The 19,073-nt window shown below is 43.1% G+C and overlaps 1 protein-coding gene and 1 non-coding gene across 15 annotated transcripts in view; one reads left to right on the top strand and one right to left on the bottom strand.

Annotated features, from left to right (window-relative positions):
- The window catches only part of Crem (cAMP responsive element modulator), a 75,919-nt gene extending 63,933 nt beyond the window's left edge, over positions 1-11,986 (bottom strand). For 12 of the 14 annotated variants that reach the window (XM_052156547.1, XM_052156554.1, XM_052156551.1 and 9 more), the window contains exons 1-2: positions 11,888-11,986; positions 1,582-1,682 (exon numbers count right to left, since the gene is read on the bottom strand). In XM_052156547.1, coding sequence (XP_052012507.1) covers positions 1,582-1,625 — 44 coding nt within the window. In that variant the 5' untranslated portion in view covers positions 1,626-1,682; positions 11,888-11,986. The remainder of the gene's footprint in view (positions 1-1,581; positions 1,683-11,887) is intronic. The other 2 variants (XM_052156548.1, XM_052156572.1) reach the window with 2 other exon arrangements.
- On the top strand, positions 3,948-4,093 carry LOC127665315 (small nucleolar RNA SNORA12). Its single transcript, XR_007973364.1, has one exon. It is a non-coding gene; the product is annotated as a small nucleolar RNA SNORA12 (small nucleolar RNA).
- Positions 11,987-19,073: the final 7,087 nt, after the last annotated feature.

Here is a 19,073-nt window from a genome sequence, read left to right as displayed (position 1 = left end):
AATATTAGCTAAAAAATAAGACAGCTATAAAACTGTAATTAAATGTTCAATTTGGACTGGAGAGATGACTCAGAGGTTAAGAGCACTGGCTGCTCTTCCAGAGGTCCTGAGTTCAATTCCCAGCAACCATATGGTGGCTCACAACCATCTGTAATGGGATCCGATGCCCTCTTCTGGTGTGTCTGAAGACAGCTAACGTACATATACAAAACAGATAAATAAGTCTTAAAAAAAAAAATTCAAAAAAGAAAATTCAAAAAAAGTGTTCAATTAACTAGTAAACTTGGAGTTTGAGGTCTTTCCAACTTACAAAATCAAATTAGGTTGATAAATGAGTAAATTACTCTTGAGAAAGAAAAAACAACTCATTAATACCCCCTCCCCATTTAATATTAGGTCTTGGGTAGCTCAGTCTGGTCTCAAACTCTGTATGTAACCCAAGATGACCTTGAACTCTTCGTTCTCCTGCCTATACATCTGGAGGCCTGTACCATCATACCCAGTTTATGTGCTGCTAAGGCTAGAACTTGAGGCTTCATGCATGTAGGCAAGCACTCTTATCAGTTGAACTGTCTTTGGCCTGGGCCAAAATGTGTTTATTTTCAAGTAGCTTTACCAAAAAGGCATAGAAAATTTATGTTCTCTTTAGAGACAAATCTGACTGATGATAAACAGTATTTTCTGAGGGTAGCCAAAAGAAAACTTAAATATTTCTGATTTGTAAAACACTGGAGATTTTCTTCTCCTTTTCAAAGTATAATAGTAAGGGAGATGTCTCAGGCACTGCAGTGGTTATTCCTAGTTGTCAACTGGACTACATCTGGAATGAACTACAATCCAGATCCTGATCTTGAGGCTGGGAGATACAAGTTTCTGACCTGGTTCTTGGCATGGATATCTTGAGGCATAGTGGTTATGAATCCCAGGAGACTAAAGCAAAGAGATCTCAGAGTTCAAGGTCATCAGGGACAAAGCAAGTCCCAAACCCAGGTGTGGTGGTACACAACTTTAATCTGGGCCACCACCTTCTGCTGGAGACCATAAAGACATTGGAAGAAGAAAGGAAGATTCTCTCTTCTTCGTCTGCTTGCCTTGTGGAACTGAGCAACTGCTAGATCCTTGGACTTCCAGCTGCTGCTGACCATTGTTGGGGAGTTGGATTAGACTATAAGTCATCAACAAATTCCCTTACTATATAAAGACTACCCATAAGTTCTGTGACTCTAGAGAACCCTGACTAATACAGACCCTGAGGATTCCTCTAATTCTGTAATTCCCCACAAGCCATCCACATACAGATAGGCATGTCTACTTCTGACTCAGGATGCCACCAATACTCAGCAAAGCCAAATGTGAACACTCATTTCAGCTTCATCCCCTACTCTACTATGCAAAGCACAAAGTAGGTCCTGAAGGCCTTACCTAGATGGCTAAGTGATGTGAGTACATGTTATCACAGCACATATGCATTCACACATGCAGACCTGTGTGTGTGTCCACAGGTACCATCAGTCTGCTTATCTCTGGAACTCTCAGCTCTAGGTGAGACCTTCCAAAGAATAGGAAAACATATCCACCTACCTTACATTTGTCCTCATATACTTTTTCCTGCCACATTTGCTCATTATTATTACATGTGTAATCAATGCTTTGTTCCTTCCCTGTTTTCTTCTTTATTTATCCTGCAGTAAAATCATAATTTTGAATTAGGTCATAACATTTTATTAAAAAAATTAAATCTCTCAGAGCTAAGCCAGGAAAATGATTCATTCTTTCTTTTTCTTTTCGAGACAGGGTCTTCCTATATAGCTCTGGCTGGCCTATATGTACTCCTGGCTGGCCTAGGGCAAAACAAGTCCCAGACCCAGGTGTGGTGGTACACAACTTTAATCTGGGCCACACCTTCTGCTGGAGAACTACATAAAGACATTAGAAGAAGAAAGGAAGATAATCTCTTCTTCATCTGCTTGCCTTGTAGCTTCGGTCAAACTCACAGAGATCCACATGCTTCTGCCTCACACTGGTAAATAATCTAGCTTCTTTAGAACTAAAAACCAGAATTAAAGGCTGAGAGGACTCTGTATTATTCTTCAAACATCAGTTTATGCCAGATATGGTGGCTCATACCTTTAATCCTAACACTCGAGAAGCACAGCTGGGCAGAACTCTGTGAGTTCCAGGCCACCCTGGTCTATATATTCCAGATCACCTAGGGTTACACAAGAAAACAACATACACACATTTGTGTGTGTGTGTGTGTGTGTGTGTGGAGCTGGAGAAATGGCACAATATTTAAGAGCTCTTGTACTCTTCCAAAGACCTACATTCGGTCCCTGCTCATTGAGTGGCTTACAACTGCCTGCAGCTCCAGCTCCAGGGAATCAATGCTCTCCCTGGTCTCCACCATCCACTGCACACATATGTTGTTCTCACAGTGAACAATTTTCAAAAAAAAAACAATTTTTTTTGAAAGATTTATTTATTTATTGTAAGTACAATGTCGCTGTCTTCAGACACACCAGAAGAGGGCATCTGATCTCATCACAGATGGTTGTGAGCCACCATGTGGTTGCTGGGAATTGAACTCAGGACCTCCCAAAGAGCAGTCAATGTTCTTAACCACTGAGCCATCTCTCCAGCCCCTAATTTCTTTTCTTTTCTTTTTTTTTTTTTTTTTTTTTTTTTTTTTTTGAGACAAGGTTTCATTCTACAACTCTGGCTGGCTGGAACCCACAGTGTTAACCAGACTGGCCTGGCACTCATGGAGATCTGCCTGCCTCTGCAGATTGCAGATCTCCCAAGAACTGTAATTAAAGGTGTACATTCAGCATGATAAATCTTTTTTAAAAGGTCTTAACCATTTTGTTTCTAAACATTTAACAATGTGAAATGAGGCCGGGCAGTGGTGGCGCACGCCTTCAATCCCAACACTTGGGAGGCAAAGGCAGGCAGATTTCTGAGTTCTAGGCCAGCCTGGTCTACAGAGTGAGCTCCAGGACAGCCAGGGCTATACAGAGAAACCCTGTCTCAAAAAACAAAACAAACAAAAAAACAAAAAACAAAAATAATAATAAAAAAATGTGAAATGAGGTTAAACTAGTTAAGAAAAAAAAATGTAGAAGATTCTATCTCAGAGCTGGAAAGAAGGGTTAGAATCCAGGGATTAGCCAAGGACACACTGCACTGCTCCCAGAACTCCCTCCTAACCAGGCCTCTCTTTAAAACTGCAGACAACAAACAAGTTTACTACATATCAGCACACCTGTAATCCCTAAACTCATGATGTTGATTTAGGGGAATCAGGAGTCATCTTTGCTCACCCCTGGCTACCCACAGAGTTCAAGGCCAGCTTCAGCTATATGATACCCTGCATTAAAAGAAGGGAAGGAGGTGGGGTGCCTTTAATTCCAGTGCTTGGAAGGCAGAGGCAGGGAGATTGGTCACTGGAGGCCTGTCTGGTCTACAAAGTGAGTTCCAAGACAACCAGGGCTACACAGAGAAACCCTATGTCAAAAAAAAAAAAAAAAAAAAAAAAAAGAGGAGGGAAGGAGTTGGCTCATCAGTTAAGCTCTCCTCAAGGATCCAGGCTGGGTTTTCTGCATCTACACAGTAGCTAACAATGGTAATTTCAGTTCCAGAGAAGCCAATGCCCTCTTCTGTACTGCATGCATATGGTGCACAGATAGAAACGCATACACTGTGAAATGAGGTAAAACTGGTGAAGAAAAAGGCCAAAATGTACAAGATTTCATCTCAGAACTAGACAGAAGGCCAGGATTTGGGGATATATGTCAGGAATGCAGGCAAAACAAATATACACATAAAATAAAAATAAATCTTAGGAAAAAAAAGTGAAGACATGACAAGACAGCTGACCTGATAAGGTACTGGCTATATAAAAGCCTGGTGGTCTGATTCCAACTCCCAGAACCCATATAAGAGAGAAGGATGGTGGTAGTGTCTTCCTGGTGCATTTGTTAAGTGTTCAAATGGGCCTGACTCTGCCACATACATTATGGAGGAGCTGGCAATGGCTTAGAGACAAAGAAGTCTTTCTTGAGTGTTTCCTAATAACAGATTGGCTCCCATATGTAACAACTCTCATAAGTTTAAGTCCTACAGCCAATTCAGTGGAGGCTGTTTGGCCTGCGGAGAATCTATGCTGAGGGGTGTTTCTCCACCCCAGTGATGGGTTTGAAAAAAAAAAAAGAGAGAGAGAGAAGGAGAGAGAACTAAGTCTACAAAGTTGTTCTCTGATCAATAAACGCATCTCTGAATCCCAGAACATCCACACACACACTACTGATGATGATAATAATTCTAAAAGATAAGGTGCCATTCCTTGAGATTAACCCTGTTAGATTTCATTCATTTCATGAGGAAAAATCTTATCCTCTTTAAAAGTCCTATAACCAAGAGAAAGGGTCGGGACCATCAGTTCATTAAATACTAACCAGAATCTGCTATATGTCATGCTCTTATGCAAAGTCCTGAAGACACTCTATAGTATAAACACTCTACTCTCCAAAAGCCTGCTGTCTAAAGACAGAACAAATGCATAAACAAAGAATAATGATCATATCTGAGCAATAACAATCACAGGATAATAAAACAAAAAACTGATTTCTATATTTCGCTATAAATATTTTAGTTCACTGAATATAGTTCTTAAATTTCATCTTTTTATTATTTTGTGTTTATGCATGAGGAGGTGAACCAGTAGATATCAAAGTATATCTCTGTGAACTCAACTTCTCCTCTCACTATGAGACTTAGGAATAATATAGTCTATTGTTATGTGCTGAAATAAAGTTTCATTGTGTAGACACTGCTGACCTAGAGTTTGCTATATAGACCACCTGGACTTGAATTTACAGAGATCCGCTTCCTCCAAAATGCTGAGATTAAAGATGTGTGCCACCATCTTATATATTCTTAAGAGTTAATGTTTTTAAAGTAAAGGAGATAAAGAACATAAAAAGTCAGCACTTGGGCTGGAAAGATGGCTCAGCGGTTAAGAGCACTGACTGCTCTTCCAAAGGTCCTGAGTTCAAATCCCAGCAACCACATGGTGGCTATACATTAAATAAAGAAGTCTTTAAAAAAAAAAATCTCAGCATTTGGGAGGTAGAGGCTGACAGACGTCTGTGAGTGCAAGGCTACTCTGGTCTAACTGTAAGTTCCAGGCCAACCAAGACTACACTGCGAAACTGCTTCTCAAAACAACAACAAAGAAATCATGACAAAGTAAAAGAAAAAAACTGATGAAAAGTCGTCGGTGAATTTCAGGAACAGCTACCAACTTCCTCTTCCTCGTGGCGGCCATCACTGAAGGCACCCATTTCCAGCCATCACAAGCATGTCAAGAGTAACCTCCATAACAAACTACACTGGACACTGGCTCGCTCTGTCTGTCTCTGTCTCTGTCTCTGTCTCTGTCTCTGTCTCTCTCTCTCTCTCTCTCCTTTCTCTCTCTCTGACTGCCAACTTGCCAAGTCTATAGGACACTTTTTAGGCTCTATTTTCTTTAAAGTCTCCTCAGCATTTCCTACTTCAAATTCCAACCTCTTGAAGTATTTGTAACACCACCTTCTCCTCCTCCTCCTCCTCTTCTTTTTTGTTTTTTTGTTTTGTTTTTGGTTTTTTCGAGACAGGGTTTCTCTGTGTAGCCCTGGCTGTCCTGGAACTCACTCTGTAGACCAGGCTGGCCTCGAACTCAGAAATCTGCCTGCCTTATACTACCTTCTTCTTCCAAATTAGTCAGCCCTTTGTTCTCTCTTGATTTTTGTTTTTGAAACAGGCTCTTGGGGCTGAACAGATGGCTTGGTGGCTAAGAGCACTGGCTGCCCTTCCGGGACTTTATTCTCAAAACCCACAAGGTGGTTGACAACCATGCATAACTCCAGTCCCAGAGAATCCAATGCCCTCAGAAGCCTCTGAAAGGAGGAGGCATACATATGATATGCAAACTTACACATAACATGCCTATACACAAAATATAATAAACACTTGAAACAGGATCTCACTCTGTAGCCCAGCCTACTTTCAAACTCATAGTGATCCTCCTGCCTCAACCTTCTAATTGCTGCTGGGATTATAGGAATAACCCTATTTAAACCACATCTGCTGATCTACTCATAAAGTTGGCATTCTAGCTGGGTGTGGTGGTATATGCCATCAATTCTAGCACTGAGAAGACAGAGGCAGGCTGCTCTCTATGAATTCGATGCTAGCCTGATCTAAATAGCAAGTTTTTAGGCAAGCCTTGGCTACATAGTAAGACTGTCTCAAAAAACAAACAAACAAAAAAATGTTAACAGTCCCCAGGCGTCCAGGAACAACAATGGCCCAAACTTTCCCTAGGCCATTTCATCTTTAGTTGACAATTCTCAAGTTTCATTCACTTCAGGCTATACTTCTCCTGAACACCATCCTCCCAAGAATCTGCGAGATGTTTCCTAGTGGTTGGCTCACAGATCGTAAACAAAAATGCTCAAAATTACACCAAACCTGCCTTCTCATCCAGCAATGGTCCCTTGCTGTATTCCTATTTCAGTGAATGACTTGGTCACCCTAGCAATCATCTCCCTTCCTACCTAATACCTTTGTCCCCAATTCCTGAGGTAGAAATATGGCTGACTAGTACAATATGGTGATAGAGGTAGGAAAAGGGCATTGTCATTTGATGGAGTAGGAACTCAAGTTCCAGCACTTTCAAGCTGTGTGATCTGAGCCACTTTTCTAATATCTCTCTCCTGCCACATCACTGAATCTAAAATGCCCAACTCTTCTTCGAATGTGGGATTAGAATCACTATTCAATCCCAATAATTCTATCTCCTAGTCTGTATTCTCTTCTACTTAGTTCACCCTGTCAGTGCTTTCAGTTACCACCCTAACCATTTTCTGGCAGGAGAAACAACATCTTTTCCCACTTCACTTCACTGAAACCTCTTAACTTACAATCTGCCTCACCTGGTCACAGCACTAAGGAAATGCTTGAAATCAAAGGAAATCCTTACTTGAAATCATCCATCATTCCCCTCACTTTAAGGATGACTATCCAAAGTCCTAAACATAGTGACTGCAGTGATTTGTATGGAGGCTTAAAGCTTGCTACAGGGCACTGAGACAGTAAGGAATGCCATTCCATCATTTCCAGTCTCCAGATTTGGGGGCTGGAGTGACAGCTCAACAGTTACGAGTGCATGCTGTTCTTCCAAAGGGCCGAAGTTCAAAACCCAGCAGCCATCTGTATCTCCAGCTACAGTAGATCTGATGGCACTGGTATCCTCTGTCACCTGCACTCACATGCACAAATCCACATGAAGGTACACACATACACATAATAATAACTTCCTAAGTTCTACTTTGGGATTGTATACTATAGGTAAAGCTAAATATAAAATACCAGAAAGAGCATTATAAAAATCAAGGGTACTATATAAAACATGTATAAAACAGTCAGAAGTTTTAGATCTTTATTCCCTTTAAATACCAAAAATAGAATCTTTAAGTCATACACTGCTAAGATTATGTTTTGTAAGAAAGTACCGAAAACAAAAAGAATTAAAAACTACAATTAGCATAACGAAAAAACTGTGAATATGAGACAGTGCAAAGTGGTAAGAAGCCCTGGCATTCTCTATCACTCTTTACCATGTACACACACACACACACCAAAGGCCACAGGTATACGCAGGCAAAACACCCATTACACATAAAATAATTTTGTAAAATTTTCTTTAAATAATACTTAGGTGAAGAAATATAACCAAATTTAATCCCTTTGGCAATTTTAATAATACAGCATCAACCCAGCACCTGAGAGGTAGAAGCAGGACTGACAGCTCAAAGTGATTCTCAGCTACATAGGAAGTTTGAGTCTAACCTGGGCAATATGAGACTTTGCCTCAAAATAATCAAATAAATAAAATATTGTAGGCTAGGAAGATAGCTTAGTGGTTAAGAATGCTTGCTCTAAGAAGTGGTGGCACATGCTTTTAATCCCAGCACTTGGGAGGCAGAGGCAGGAGAATTTCTGAGTTCGAGGCCAGCCTAGTCTACTGAGTGAGTTCCAGGACAGCCAAGGGCTACTTGGAAAAACCCTGTCTCAAAAAAGAGAAAGCTTGCTCTGTAAGAATGAAAACCTAAGGACTGGAGTTTAAATCCCGAGCACCCACCTAAAGAGTGAGGCATGACTGTGCATGCCTTTCACCCCAAGATTTTCAAGTAAACACAGGTATCCAGGAGCTCTCGGGGCACCCAGTCTGCCTCAAATGGCAGCTTCCAGCTCAATGAGAGAGAGATTCTGTCCAATTCGGCAAAAAGCAATAGATAACACTCAGTGTCTTGCTCTGGCTTCAGCATGCAGACACACAAAAGAGCATTCTGCACACACATGTGAACAACACACACACACACATCATAAAAATAAGGTATCCAGAGTATCCGTAAGCAGTAGCATGTGTCTTTATATATGATAAAGTTGTCCTACTTCCAGAGCTGAGGACTTTCATTCTATCAAACTAAGCTGAGACTATAGTTTGGGGTGTTTACCTAGATTTGCAAGGCCCAGGGTTTGATCTTGTTACACTGAAGAAAAAGAATTCTCTACAAACATTTGTGGTGGTTTGAAGAGAATGGCCTCCATAAGGTATAATATTTGAATGTTTGGTCTATAGTTGGTTTAAACTATTTGGCAAGAACAGTGGATCTTGACCCTTTAGCACAGTGCCTCATGGTGATTTCCCCAACCATAAAATTGATTTTTGTTGCTACTTCATTAACTGTAATGTTGCTGTTATGAATCATCCTGTAAATATCTGATATGCAGGATATCTGATATTTAACCCCTGTGAAAGGGTTGTTTGACTCCCAAAGGGGTCATGACCCACAGGTTGGAAAACATGGCTTTGCTGTAGACCAGGTATGCAGACTGGCTTTGAGATTTCACCCCCCCCCCCCCCCATCATTCTGTTAGCTCTCTGCCTAACGCCTGTGGATCACATCTAGGTTCTGAGTTACTACCATGTCTACCTGTCTGCTGCCTGCTGCCCACCATGGACTCTAACCCTCTGGAGCCATGAGCCCAATTAAATGCTTTCTTTTATAAACGGCCTTGATCAGGGCTGGTGAGAGAGGTAAGGGCACTAACTGCTCTTTCAGAGTTTCTAAATTCAATTCCCAGCAGCCACAACCATCTCTGGCAGGAGCTGATACCCTTTTCTGACATGTAAACATGCAGCTATACTCAAACAAAAACATACACTCCTTGGTCATAGTGTTTTGTCATGGCAATAGCAAAGTATGACATTTCCAAGCAAAATAAAATAAAACTGCACTATCAGAGAAGTAAATTGAGACAATTTTCTGTTCTGAAAACCAGCCTTACTGTTGGTGAAACCCAGTCTCAACAGAAACAAAAACAAATGCCCACTAATATTCCCTGAGATTCCTTCTTCATTCTCTTCCATCACCAGAAAACAAAAACAGTCCCAACTATATAGTTGTCATGGCAGAAAACATATTTTAAAGACTTCATGTATTTCTTTTCTGTTTGTGGGCAGGGAATTAAGATACAAGTAATTGAACCTACCAGGGGACTCTCCAATGCTGGACAGTGCTCCACCTCTGAACTAAAGTTTATTAATACAACCACTTGTAAATGGTTGTATATAACTGAACTATTAAAGTGTTCATTTATGTGTACTGTGTTACAGATGAGACATTTTTTCCTAACATCTCTATGTTTAAGTTCCTGCACTGATATAATGAAACCATATCCAATGTGTTTATCTCTTCTCAAAGTTGACTTTGGTATACAACTATAATCCCAGCATTTGGAGGCTGAGGAAGGATTATCACAAATTCAAGGATATACTGGAACACAACATGAGATCCTGTCTCAAAACAAACAGCAAAACAACAAAAAATTGCTTTTATTTACAAAGTTCATCAGTTTAATAAAGTAAAAATAAAATTTTTCAGATATTTCAGATTTGTTTTCCCATCAACAAATGTTCTAACACTGTTCTAAAAGCCTCTCAATGGCAAGAGTTCAAATTTTTGTTTCATTTTTTTAAAGTCTACCTAAATGAAATTGGAGAGCTGGCTCAGATATTAAGATCACTTCTTGATCTTTCAGAGGACCTGAGTTAAGTTCCCAGCTCCCACACCAGGTAGCACACAGCCACTGTAGCAGTCATTGCTTCTCTCTCTCTCTCTCTCATTCACACACACACACACACATTTCAAAATCAAATCTTTTGTAAGTATTTTAAAACTCTATCTAAAATGGGACAGGACATTTACAAGCATCCCAGTAGACTACCAGCAACCTGGCTCAATTTTCTAACCCAGTATCTACTTAATAACAGGAGAAATTAAATTCTCATTCAATAAAGATCTGGCCAGAATTCCTATGTATTTTATTTTTTGATAACATGCCATTATTATAGGCAAGACTGTATAGTCATGCAGTTACTTCTGTAGGAAACCCCTATAGTGCTGGAGTGTGTTAAATTTTTTCAGTAGGGAGAAACATCATTAACCTTTGGGCACAATGTAAAAACAAAAAGACTAAAGTCCCTGTGGTTTTTTTATACATTTAAAAGTTTATTTGTATCTTACTGATACATAACACATCACTGTAACTACAATTTCACACTTCCAAAATGATTCCACATGAAGCACAGTTCTGTCATTTGGGAAAACACTAGTCACACTAATCTGTTGACAGCTTCCCCCAAATAGTTGTGTCATTATCCGTATGTAATATGGAAATTACAGTTCACTCACTAAGGATTAAAACCTCTTTTTAAGGGTTTGGTAAACAAACACACGCAAATGGTGCATGCTTAAAATCCCAGCACCCGGCACACACGGCAGGAGGATCAGAAGTTCAACCTCAGCCATTACATAACCAGGGCTACGTGAAGACCCTCTCTCAAAAAGTTTCAATTAAATAATCACATTTATCGGCCCAAACACATTGTCCCTTTGAGACGTGTGAGGTTCCGAGATCTAAACACGTATCTTAGGAGGGGGGATGGGGGTAAAAAGCTAGTGATCCCAAACTGGGAGAATGACGCGGCGACCAGGGTGAAAACACGAGCATAAATTACTGTAACTAATGCGATGCTGGATGAAGGTGGTCCGCTTGGCCTCCGTCCCGCTTCGCACTGCGCGGAAAAGCAGCAAGCACGGAAGTCAGCCAAGCCACTCCGGCACCAGGGCTCCAGCGGGGAGCTGACTAGCGGACCGCAGCTCTCCCGGTAGGGTGCTGGGACCGGGACCTGCCACTTAAAGCTGGCGGCTAGTTACGCCTGTAACAGGCGACAAAAGACTCTGTTGGGCACGTCTCCCCTACTCCGGGTCTGGAAATCCAGCAGTCGACCCTCCGGACCCCCAACTGCGACTGGCCCGGCCGCTCGCCACCGCACCCCCCGGCCTTATAGTGTATGGGGGACAAAATGACTCGATCGTGCAGTCCCTGCGCCACCCTTTTTGAAGAAATGGGTGAAATAAGAAAACGTTATTTTCCATCCACTCCGCCTACGTAACGCCGGGGCAAAGGCGCTACTGCAGCCCCAGGGCTGCGGTGAGCAGGACCGACGCCCTTTTCCTGTCAGACAGAGAAGCCCGAGCGGCCGCCCGGCTCTCAGACGGCAGGCTTTCTCGCCCGGTACCAAAACGAAGCACGGAAGAGGGCGAGCGCAGACGTCCCGCTGCGTGCCGGGGAAGCTCTCGGTGGCGAGCCGCGAGCGGGCGGGCGGGCGAGCGGGCGAGCGGGCGGCGGTGCGGTGCGGGCAGGCCGGGCGGAAGGCCGCGTCCCGAGCAGCCGCCGCCCGCCGCGGGCTGTGATGCGAGGCAGGCGCGCCACTTACCCGCCGCGAAGGGTTTACGTAGCGGACCTCGTCACTGATTACGGACGGGAGGAGGTGGGGACGCAGAGCCCGACGGCCGCCGCCCAGGCAACCCGGCGGCTGCGGCCCCACGTCGCACCCACGTCAGCTCTGATGCGGTTGTCGCGGCCTCTCCGCCGACGCGAACAGAAAGCAGCGCAAGCAGCGAACCGAACTGCGGCCTCGAGCCCCGCTCACCCCTCCCCCCACGCCGACCGCCTCCCTAAGGGGACGCGGCCCGAGGAGGAAAAAAGTTGCAGGCTCGAACTCTGCCCCCTGCTGGCAGTCAGCGGGATTGCAGAGGTGACAATCCAACAATTAAATAGAACGGAGGGTCGGGGCGGAGCCTTGGGGGCGGGGCGAGCTTGGGGGCGGGGCGTATTGGAGGAGGAGGGCACCTTGTTGAGGGATGAGTAGGAGGTGCCCAGGGGTGGGACAGGAAACCGGAAGCTACATCCTCCATGCGTGCGTTCCAAGTGTCATCAGTCTTCTGCTGCAAGGATGCCGTGCAATCCCTCATCATTTTGGGGTTTTTGTTTTGTTTTGTTTTCTGTTTTTTGTTTTTTTGCTAAATACCTTCTAGGATGACTCCTGACCCTGACCTTAGTCCCAGTGTGTGTGGGTTCGGTGCCCGCGAGAGGTGCGTGCTAGGCGCTAAATCCTGCTGAGTTCCCCGCCTTCAAGAGTGGTTCTGGAAACCACTGCAAGGCCTGGAATGTACTTCGACGCGGTCCCTCTTTCTAGCCTACCATCTCGGGAGAACTTGTGTACCCCAACTTACCCTAGGCAGAGGTGTGGCAGAGGAGAGTAAAACGGTTTGGTAAAGGCCAGAACTTTTTCTTTTTATCCTATTAATGGAGAGTTTCCGTTTCAATCCTGAGATTTTGCATAAGGTCTGTAAAGCAGCCATCTATCGTAATTAGCACCTTTCTAATCCCTTCTTTTACTCTAAACCCTCAAGAGAGTCTGGTCCTCTGAAAGACGGGCTTTCTTCCCTAAAACTAAGTCACTTATGCAGTCCGAAACAAAAAAAAAAAAAAAAAAAAATTGAACCAACACTCTCAAGACTGGCCATCTGGAAATCTCTAGTGAGAAGTTGCTGTAAAGGAAATGCCTAGAACAAGGTAGTACAATTTCAGAAGGGATGTAGTCTGTGTGACCGAGTACGTGTGAGCGGGGTGTGTGTCTCAGATTTACTGCCTAAAACTAAATGCGTGCTAAGGACTGGGGTGGGAGGAGGCACCATAACAGAATCCTGGTGTTTGCCAAATTTTGGCCAGCCCAAACTACAATGGTTACAATTGCAAAAAAGGCAGATTAACAGCTGGGGCAGGTGGTACATGCCTTTAATCCCAGCACTCAGGAGGCAGAAACAGGTGAATCTCTGTGAGTTCTAGGCCAGCCCTGGCCTACCAAGTGAGTCCAGGACAGCCAGGACTACACAGAGAAACTGTCTCAAGGTCAGAATAAAACCTGATCACTTACTGAACATTTTGATTCATCCCTTTAATCCCAAGACAGACCTTGAACCCCTAATCTTTCTGCTTCAACATCCAAAGTGCTAGGAGGGCTTTTATACTCCTAGCACAATCACACCTCTTTTAAGATCTGCAGATCAGTTTTTAAAACTGTGAGATGAGATAGCCGGGCAGTGGTGGCACACGCCTGTAATCCCAGCACTCTGGGAGGCAGAGGCAGGCGGATTTCTGAGTTCGAAGCCAGCCAGGGCTATACAGAGAAACCCTATCTTGAAAACCCAAATCCAAAAACAAAACTGTGAAATAATCCCTCTGTAGTACTGTAGCTAACTACATGCTGACCCACAGAAATGCCTTACATTTTCCAAATCATGTAGGTAGCCTTTATTCTCTCCAAATCCACGATACTTGCTTATGTCTCTTTACTGAAATTTTATCATCCTTTAAGACAGCTAAATATCACTTCTTTTTACCTGTGTTGTTGTTGGGGGAATGGGAGCTTCCTGGGGATTAAATCTGTGACTGTAGCCTCAGGCGTGCTTCAAAAACTCACTAGTACTGAGCTAAGACCCCAGCACCACCACCCCTTTTCCTTTCCTCTTTCATCTTCAGGCAGGATCTCACTAATTCACACTTACAATAATTTGGGAGCTCGGGTCGACCTTGTATTTTCAAATGCTTTTGTTTTAGGCTCCTAACTAGCTGGGACAATGGGCCACTAGGCTCAAGCCCCGCTTCTCCTCTGTTGAAAAGAGGCTACTACTGTCTTACAGCCTGAGAAGAACCAAGACCACCCATCACCATCAGCACCCCAGTCTGACTATCACCATGCATCCTCTCTTCCATTCTATTCATTCTCTGTCCTCTGCTTCTAAGTGCTGTGGCATGGCCCTGCTGACCTGGTTTCATTTAGACCCTTGTGAACTTGGAATGAATCAGACCATCCAAGATGTGAGATCTGTGTGTAGTTGAGATTCTAGAGCCTACAGGAAGTGGGGCACCGCAACAGAGCAAGACCAGATTTAGAGGTCTGTGCTTGGACGAGTTGAATGTTGAGGGAGGTATTTCCCGCCCCCATAAAGTTTAGATGACATCCAAAGAAGGATGCGTGCAGGCCTTTTTTGCTGTTTGGAAAAAGTAAGAGTGAAAAATGGATGCTTCTGTAAAAAACTGAAGAAGTCCAGGGAATAAAATAGTCTAAGAAAAATATTCAAAAAGCAAGTTTCCTAAGAGCTTGAGCAGACTACATACAAAACCACCAAGACCTGCATAAAAATTAAAATAGCTGGGCCATGGTGGCGCACACCTGTAATCCCAGCATCCTGGGAGGCAGAGACAGGCAGATTTCTGAGTTGGAGGCCAGCCTGGTCTACAGAGTAAGTTCCAGGACAGCCAGGGCTATACAGAGAAACCCTGTCTTGAAAAAAAAAAAAAAAAACAAATCCAAAAAAAATAAAAATAAAACTGACATTCACCGAAGGCTGAATACTAGCTGGTAATTGCACTCAGCATCAAGCTGACAATACTGGGTACTAAACAGCATGGTAGATTATAGAGTCAAGCAGCAGCACTGTGGAAATGTCAACCCCCAGAAATAAGAGTTAGAAGGAACTTTGGAATTTTTTTTAACTTTGTTCAACATCTTAACAATGCTTTCTAGTTTGTTTGCTTGCTTGCTTTTATAACAAGGTCTTACTATCCAGCCCAGGCTGGCCTCAAACATTTGACCTTCCTGTATCAACCATCTGACTGGATGATTATAGGTGTATACACCATTCCTAGAAAATTTAAAACTCTTTTCTTTTTTTGTTGGTGGTGGTATTTTTGTTTGTTTGGTTGGTTGGTTTTTGTTTATTTTTGAGAGACAGGGTTTCTCTGTGTAGGCCTGGCTGTCCTGGAGCTCACTCTGTAGACCAGGCTGTCCTGGAGCTCACTCTGTAGACCAGGCTGTCCTGGAGCTCAGAAACCCATCGCTAACCCTATTTTAAGATAAAATTAGTGGACTGATAAAAAGAGGCCCACTAAAGATGAAATTGAGCTCTACTTTCTCCAAGAAGGAGGACATGGATGAAAATATTCTTTATATTTCCCTATTAGAAATGAAGATCATATAACTGGGTGTGGTGGCACAACCTTTAACCCTAGAAACTTGGGAAGCAGAGGCAGACAAATCTCTTAGTGCCAAGCCAGCCTGTGTGAGTTCTAGGACATCCAGAACTATAGAGAGAGACCTGTTTCAAAAGCCACAAAGAACATCAGGTAATGAACATTAATGTTATTTTTGTACAGACACTGTGTTGACAATAAAGGTGAGAGCCAGAGGACTTCCACCACTGTTAGGGAAAAGAAATTGGGGCCAGCAAGATGGCTAGGTGGCCTGCCTCCTAGCCTAGAAGGAGAAACCAGCTCCTAAAATGAAATGTGTGGACACTCTTATGAAAGAAGCCAATAAGAAGTAGGAAGAAGGAGGGGGAAGTTAGGGAGGATAGGAGCTAGTAAAGGGATCTTTTAAAACTAGGTTTTAGGGCTGGTGATGTGGTTCAGTGGTAAAGGCATGTGCTGCCAAACGTGCTGGTAATGTGAATTTGATCCCTAGGAATCCTATGGAAGAAGGAAAGAACCTACTCCCATACATTGTCCTCTGACCTCCCACACATGCACCTTGGCGCTCTCTCTTTCTCTCTCTCTCTCTCTCTCTCTCTCTCTCTCTCTCTCTCTCTCTCTCTCTCTCTCTCTCTCTCTCACATACACACACACGCTCATCTAGATCTCACATCTCACATAGGAGAGAGAACATGGAGTCTTTTCTCTTTATTCCTCTCCATCACTCTCTCTTGTCTCTTGTTTCCTCTCTTCTCTGCATTAAACTTGCCACGGCCCTCACATGGCCCAGCCTTGACTCTCCTGTCTGTGATGCCCGTTCTTGGTTGTCAGTTTGACTACATCAGGAACTAACTAAAACTCAAATGACTGAGCACACCTGGGAGATATAGTTTTCTTCTTTTTTAAAAAATAAATATTTATTTTATTTTATTCTTCTCTCGTATATTACATCCTGACCAAAGTTTTCCCTCTCTCCTCTCCTCCCAGGCCCTCCCCCAAGTCTCCCTCTCCCCCAAATTCACTCCTGTTTCCCTTCAGATTCACGAAACCTTACAGAATAGAAAGTGGGCAATAGCCTTGAACACACTGGCATAGGAGACAACTTCCTGAGTACAGTACCCATAGCTCAGGCACTAAGATCGAGAATTAATAAGTGGGACTTCAAGAAACTGAAACGATCGTGTAAGGCAAAGGACACTGCCAAGAAAACCAAATGGCAGCCTACAAAATGGAAAAAGATTTTCTTTTTACCAACTTCACGTCCAGAGTTCCCTTCTAATGGGAACATTCTTTCCTAGAGTCTAAAGAAGCTCTTAAGATGAGAAGCTTACAAAATTATGTGACTCAAAAGCTCAGAAAGTTACAAGGCTCTCAAGTTCCTTTCCCAAGGTCATATAAGCAGTAAACAATTGTTAGAAGACAGGGCCCTCCAAGGAACCAGCCTGCAAGTTGGACAAAGAATTCTAGGGATACAAATTTTAGTGAATTCTCACTCATACTGGTGTGGCCTTTTCAGTGATACAGCTTCCTTTAAGTAACCCCAATAAACACCATTTGTTTTCTTAGTCATGCCTTGTCTAAGATGAATAAAGTTTTGTTCAGGAAAAGTTAAAAAAAAAAAAACAGGAATAAAAACATGTATTTGTTATTTTATTTTGAGTCTGGCTAGTTTTATTTAACAAATTGATCTCCAGTTCCATTCATTTTTCTGCATTAATTCCTAATTAATACAATTAAGGTATTGAAACACCATGACAAAAAGCAGTTTGGGGAAGAAAGTGTTTATTTGGCTTTGTGGGTTTCTGAGGCTACTCCTGCTCACCCATGAGCACCAGTCCTGGAGTGGGACCACACACAAAGGCCTGGACCCTCCCCCATCAATCACTAATTTTAAAAATGCCCTACAGGCTCAACTGTATGAAAGCATTTTCCTAATTGAGGTTCCCTATCAGATGACTTTAGCTTATGCCAAGTTGACAAAAACAAAACAAAACAAGAAAACCTAGAGACACACTATAAATGATACCATTTTTTCTTCACAGATGTACAATACCCCATCATGTATATATTCAACATATTTTCTTATCCATTCAGCTGCTAATGAACATCTGGGCTGGTTCCATATGTAGGCTTTTCTGGGTTGTGCTGCAGTAAATGTGGATGCAGTAAAGATTCTCAGAAATATCAGACCACACTGAGTTCAGATTGACAGGCATGGACCCCCTTCCTTCTTTCTGATGCACAGGGACACCTCAGAGAACAAATGACAATGAAGAGGGGAAATGGGGGGGGGGATGCTTGAGCCAGATTACCATCCTAGAAGCACCTAAAATAAAAATGTACCTTTTTGGGCTGGAGAGATGGCTCCGCGGCTATGAGCACTGACTGCTCTTCTGGAGGTCCTGAGTTCAAATCCCAGCACCCAGATGGTGGCTCACAGCCATCTATAATGGGATCTGACACCCTTTACTTTTTCTGAACAATCTAAACTGTGTTAGGGAAGCACAGCCCAGCACCTTCTGCAGATATTCTGGTCAAGGCAGAGGATGGTTCCAAGGGGTATGAATACGCATGGGAGGACGTTTACAAAACACTGGGGAAGTTTAGATAATGAATAAAACAAGATATAGAACTGCTCTTATTTTAATGATTTATTTATGTGCATTGGTGTTTTGCCTGCACATATGTCTGTGTGTCAGATTCCTCAAAACTGTAATTAAAGACCATTGTGAGCAGCCATGTGGGTGCTGGAGGACTGAGCCTTGGTCCTCCAGAAGAGCAGCCAGTGCTCTTAACCACCAGACCATCTCTCTAGCCCCTAAAGAACCACTCTCAGCAAAGGAAATCAAACTCATAGACTAGACTTGCTATGAATATAAAATAAGCTTAATTAACAAGCTTCAGAAAAAGAAAGTAGAGTATTGGAGAATTCAAACAGAAACTGCAATCGAGAAGTGACGTGGAATATGGAGGATATTACCACATCTAATGAAATAACTCCAGGAGAGCAATAGGACAGATAGCTGAGGCTATTGATAGAGCAGTCTGAGCAGTTTACCCATCCATCAGACCAGGAGTGGTGTGAAAGTCACATAAGTCACAAAACAACACAGCAGGATGGTGCATATGTGACCTGAAGCAGATTGTAAGCGCAGGTAAGACAACCCCTGAGGGAGGCTGAGTCAGAACTCTGGGCCTGGGGATGAAATAAAAAGTCGCTCAGAGGAGCTCGGGGCATCCTTGGCAATCAGAGGTCCTCAGGAATCAGACAACACAGTTGTTGCAAAGCTAATGTGATAGTCCAAGCTGAGTCAGGAACCAGAAATTCCATAGGCAAGCCCCCTGAGGATCAGAATTCCATGGAGCCAGGCATGACGGCTTATATCTGGAATCCCAGGACTCAAGAGACGTAGGCAGGATACAGGTTTGAGATCATCCCGAATATACAATGAGATCTAGGCCATCCTGTAGTACAGAGCAAGACCTTGGATTCATTCAAAGAGAATCCTGAGCCAGATACAAGCCTTTAATACCAATTCGTTGAAAGCAGACAGGCAGATCTCTAAATTCCAGGCCCAGGGCTGCAT

Source organism: Apodemus sylvaticus, chromosome 14 (assembly GCF_947179515.1).
Source record: "Apodemus sylvaticus chromosome 14, mApoSyl1.1, whole genome shotgun sequence".
Taxonomy (NCBI): Eukaryota; Metazoa; Chordata; class Mammalia; order Rodentia; family Muridae; genus Apodemus; species Apodemus sylvaticus.
This window is presented reverse-complemented; position numbering and strand designations above follow the sequence as displayed.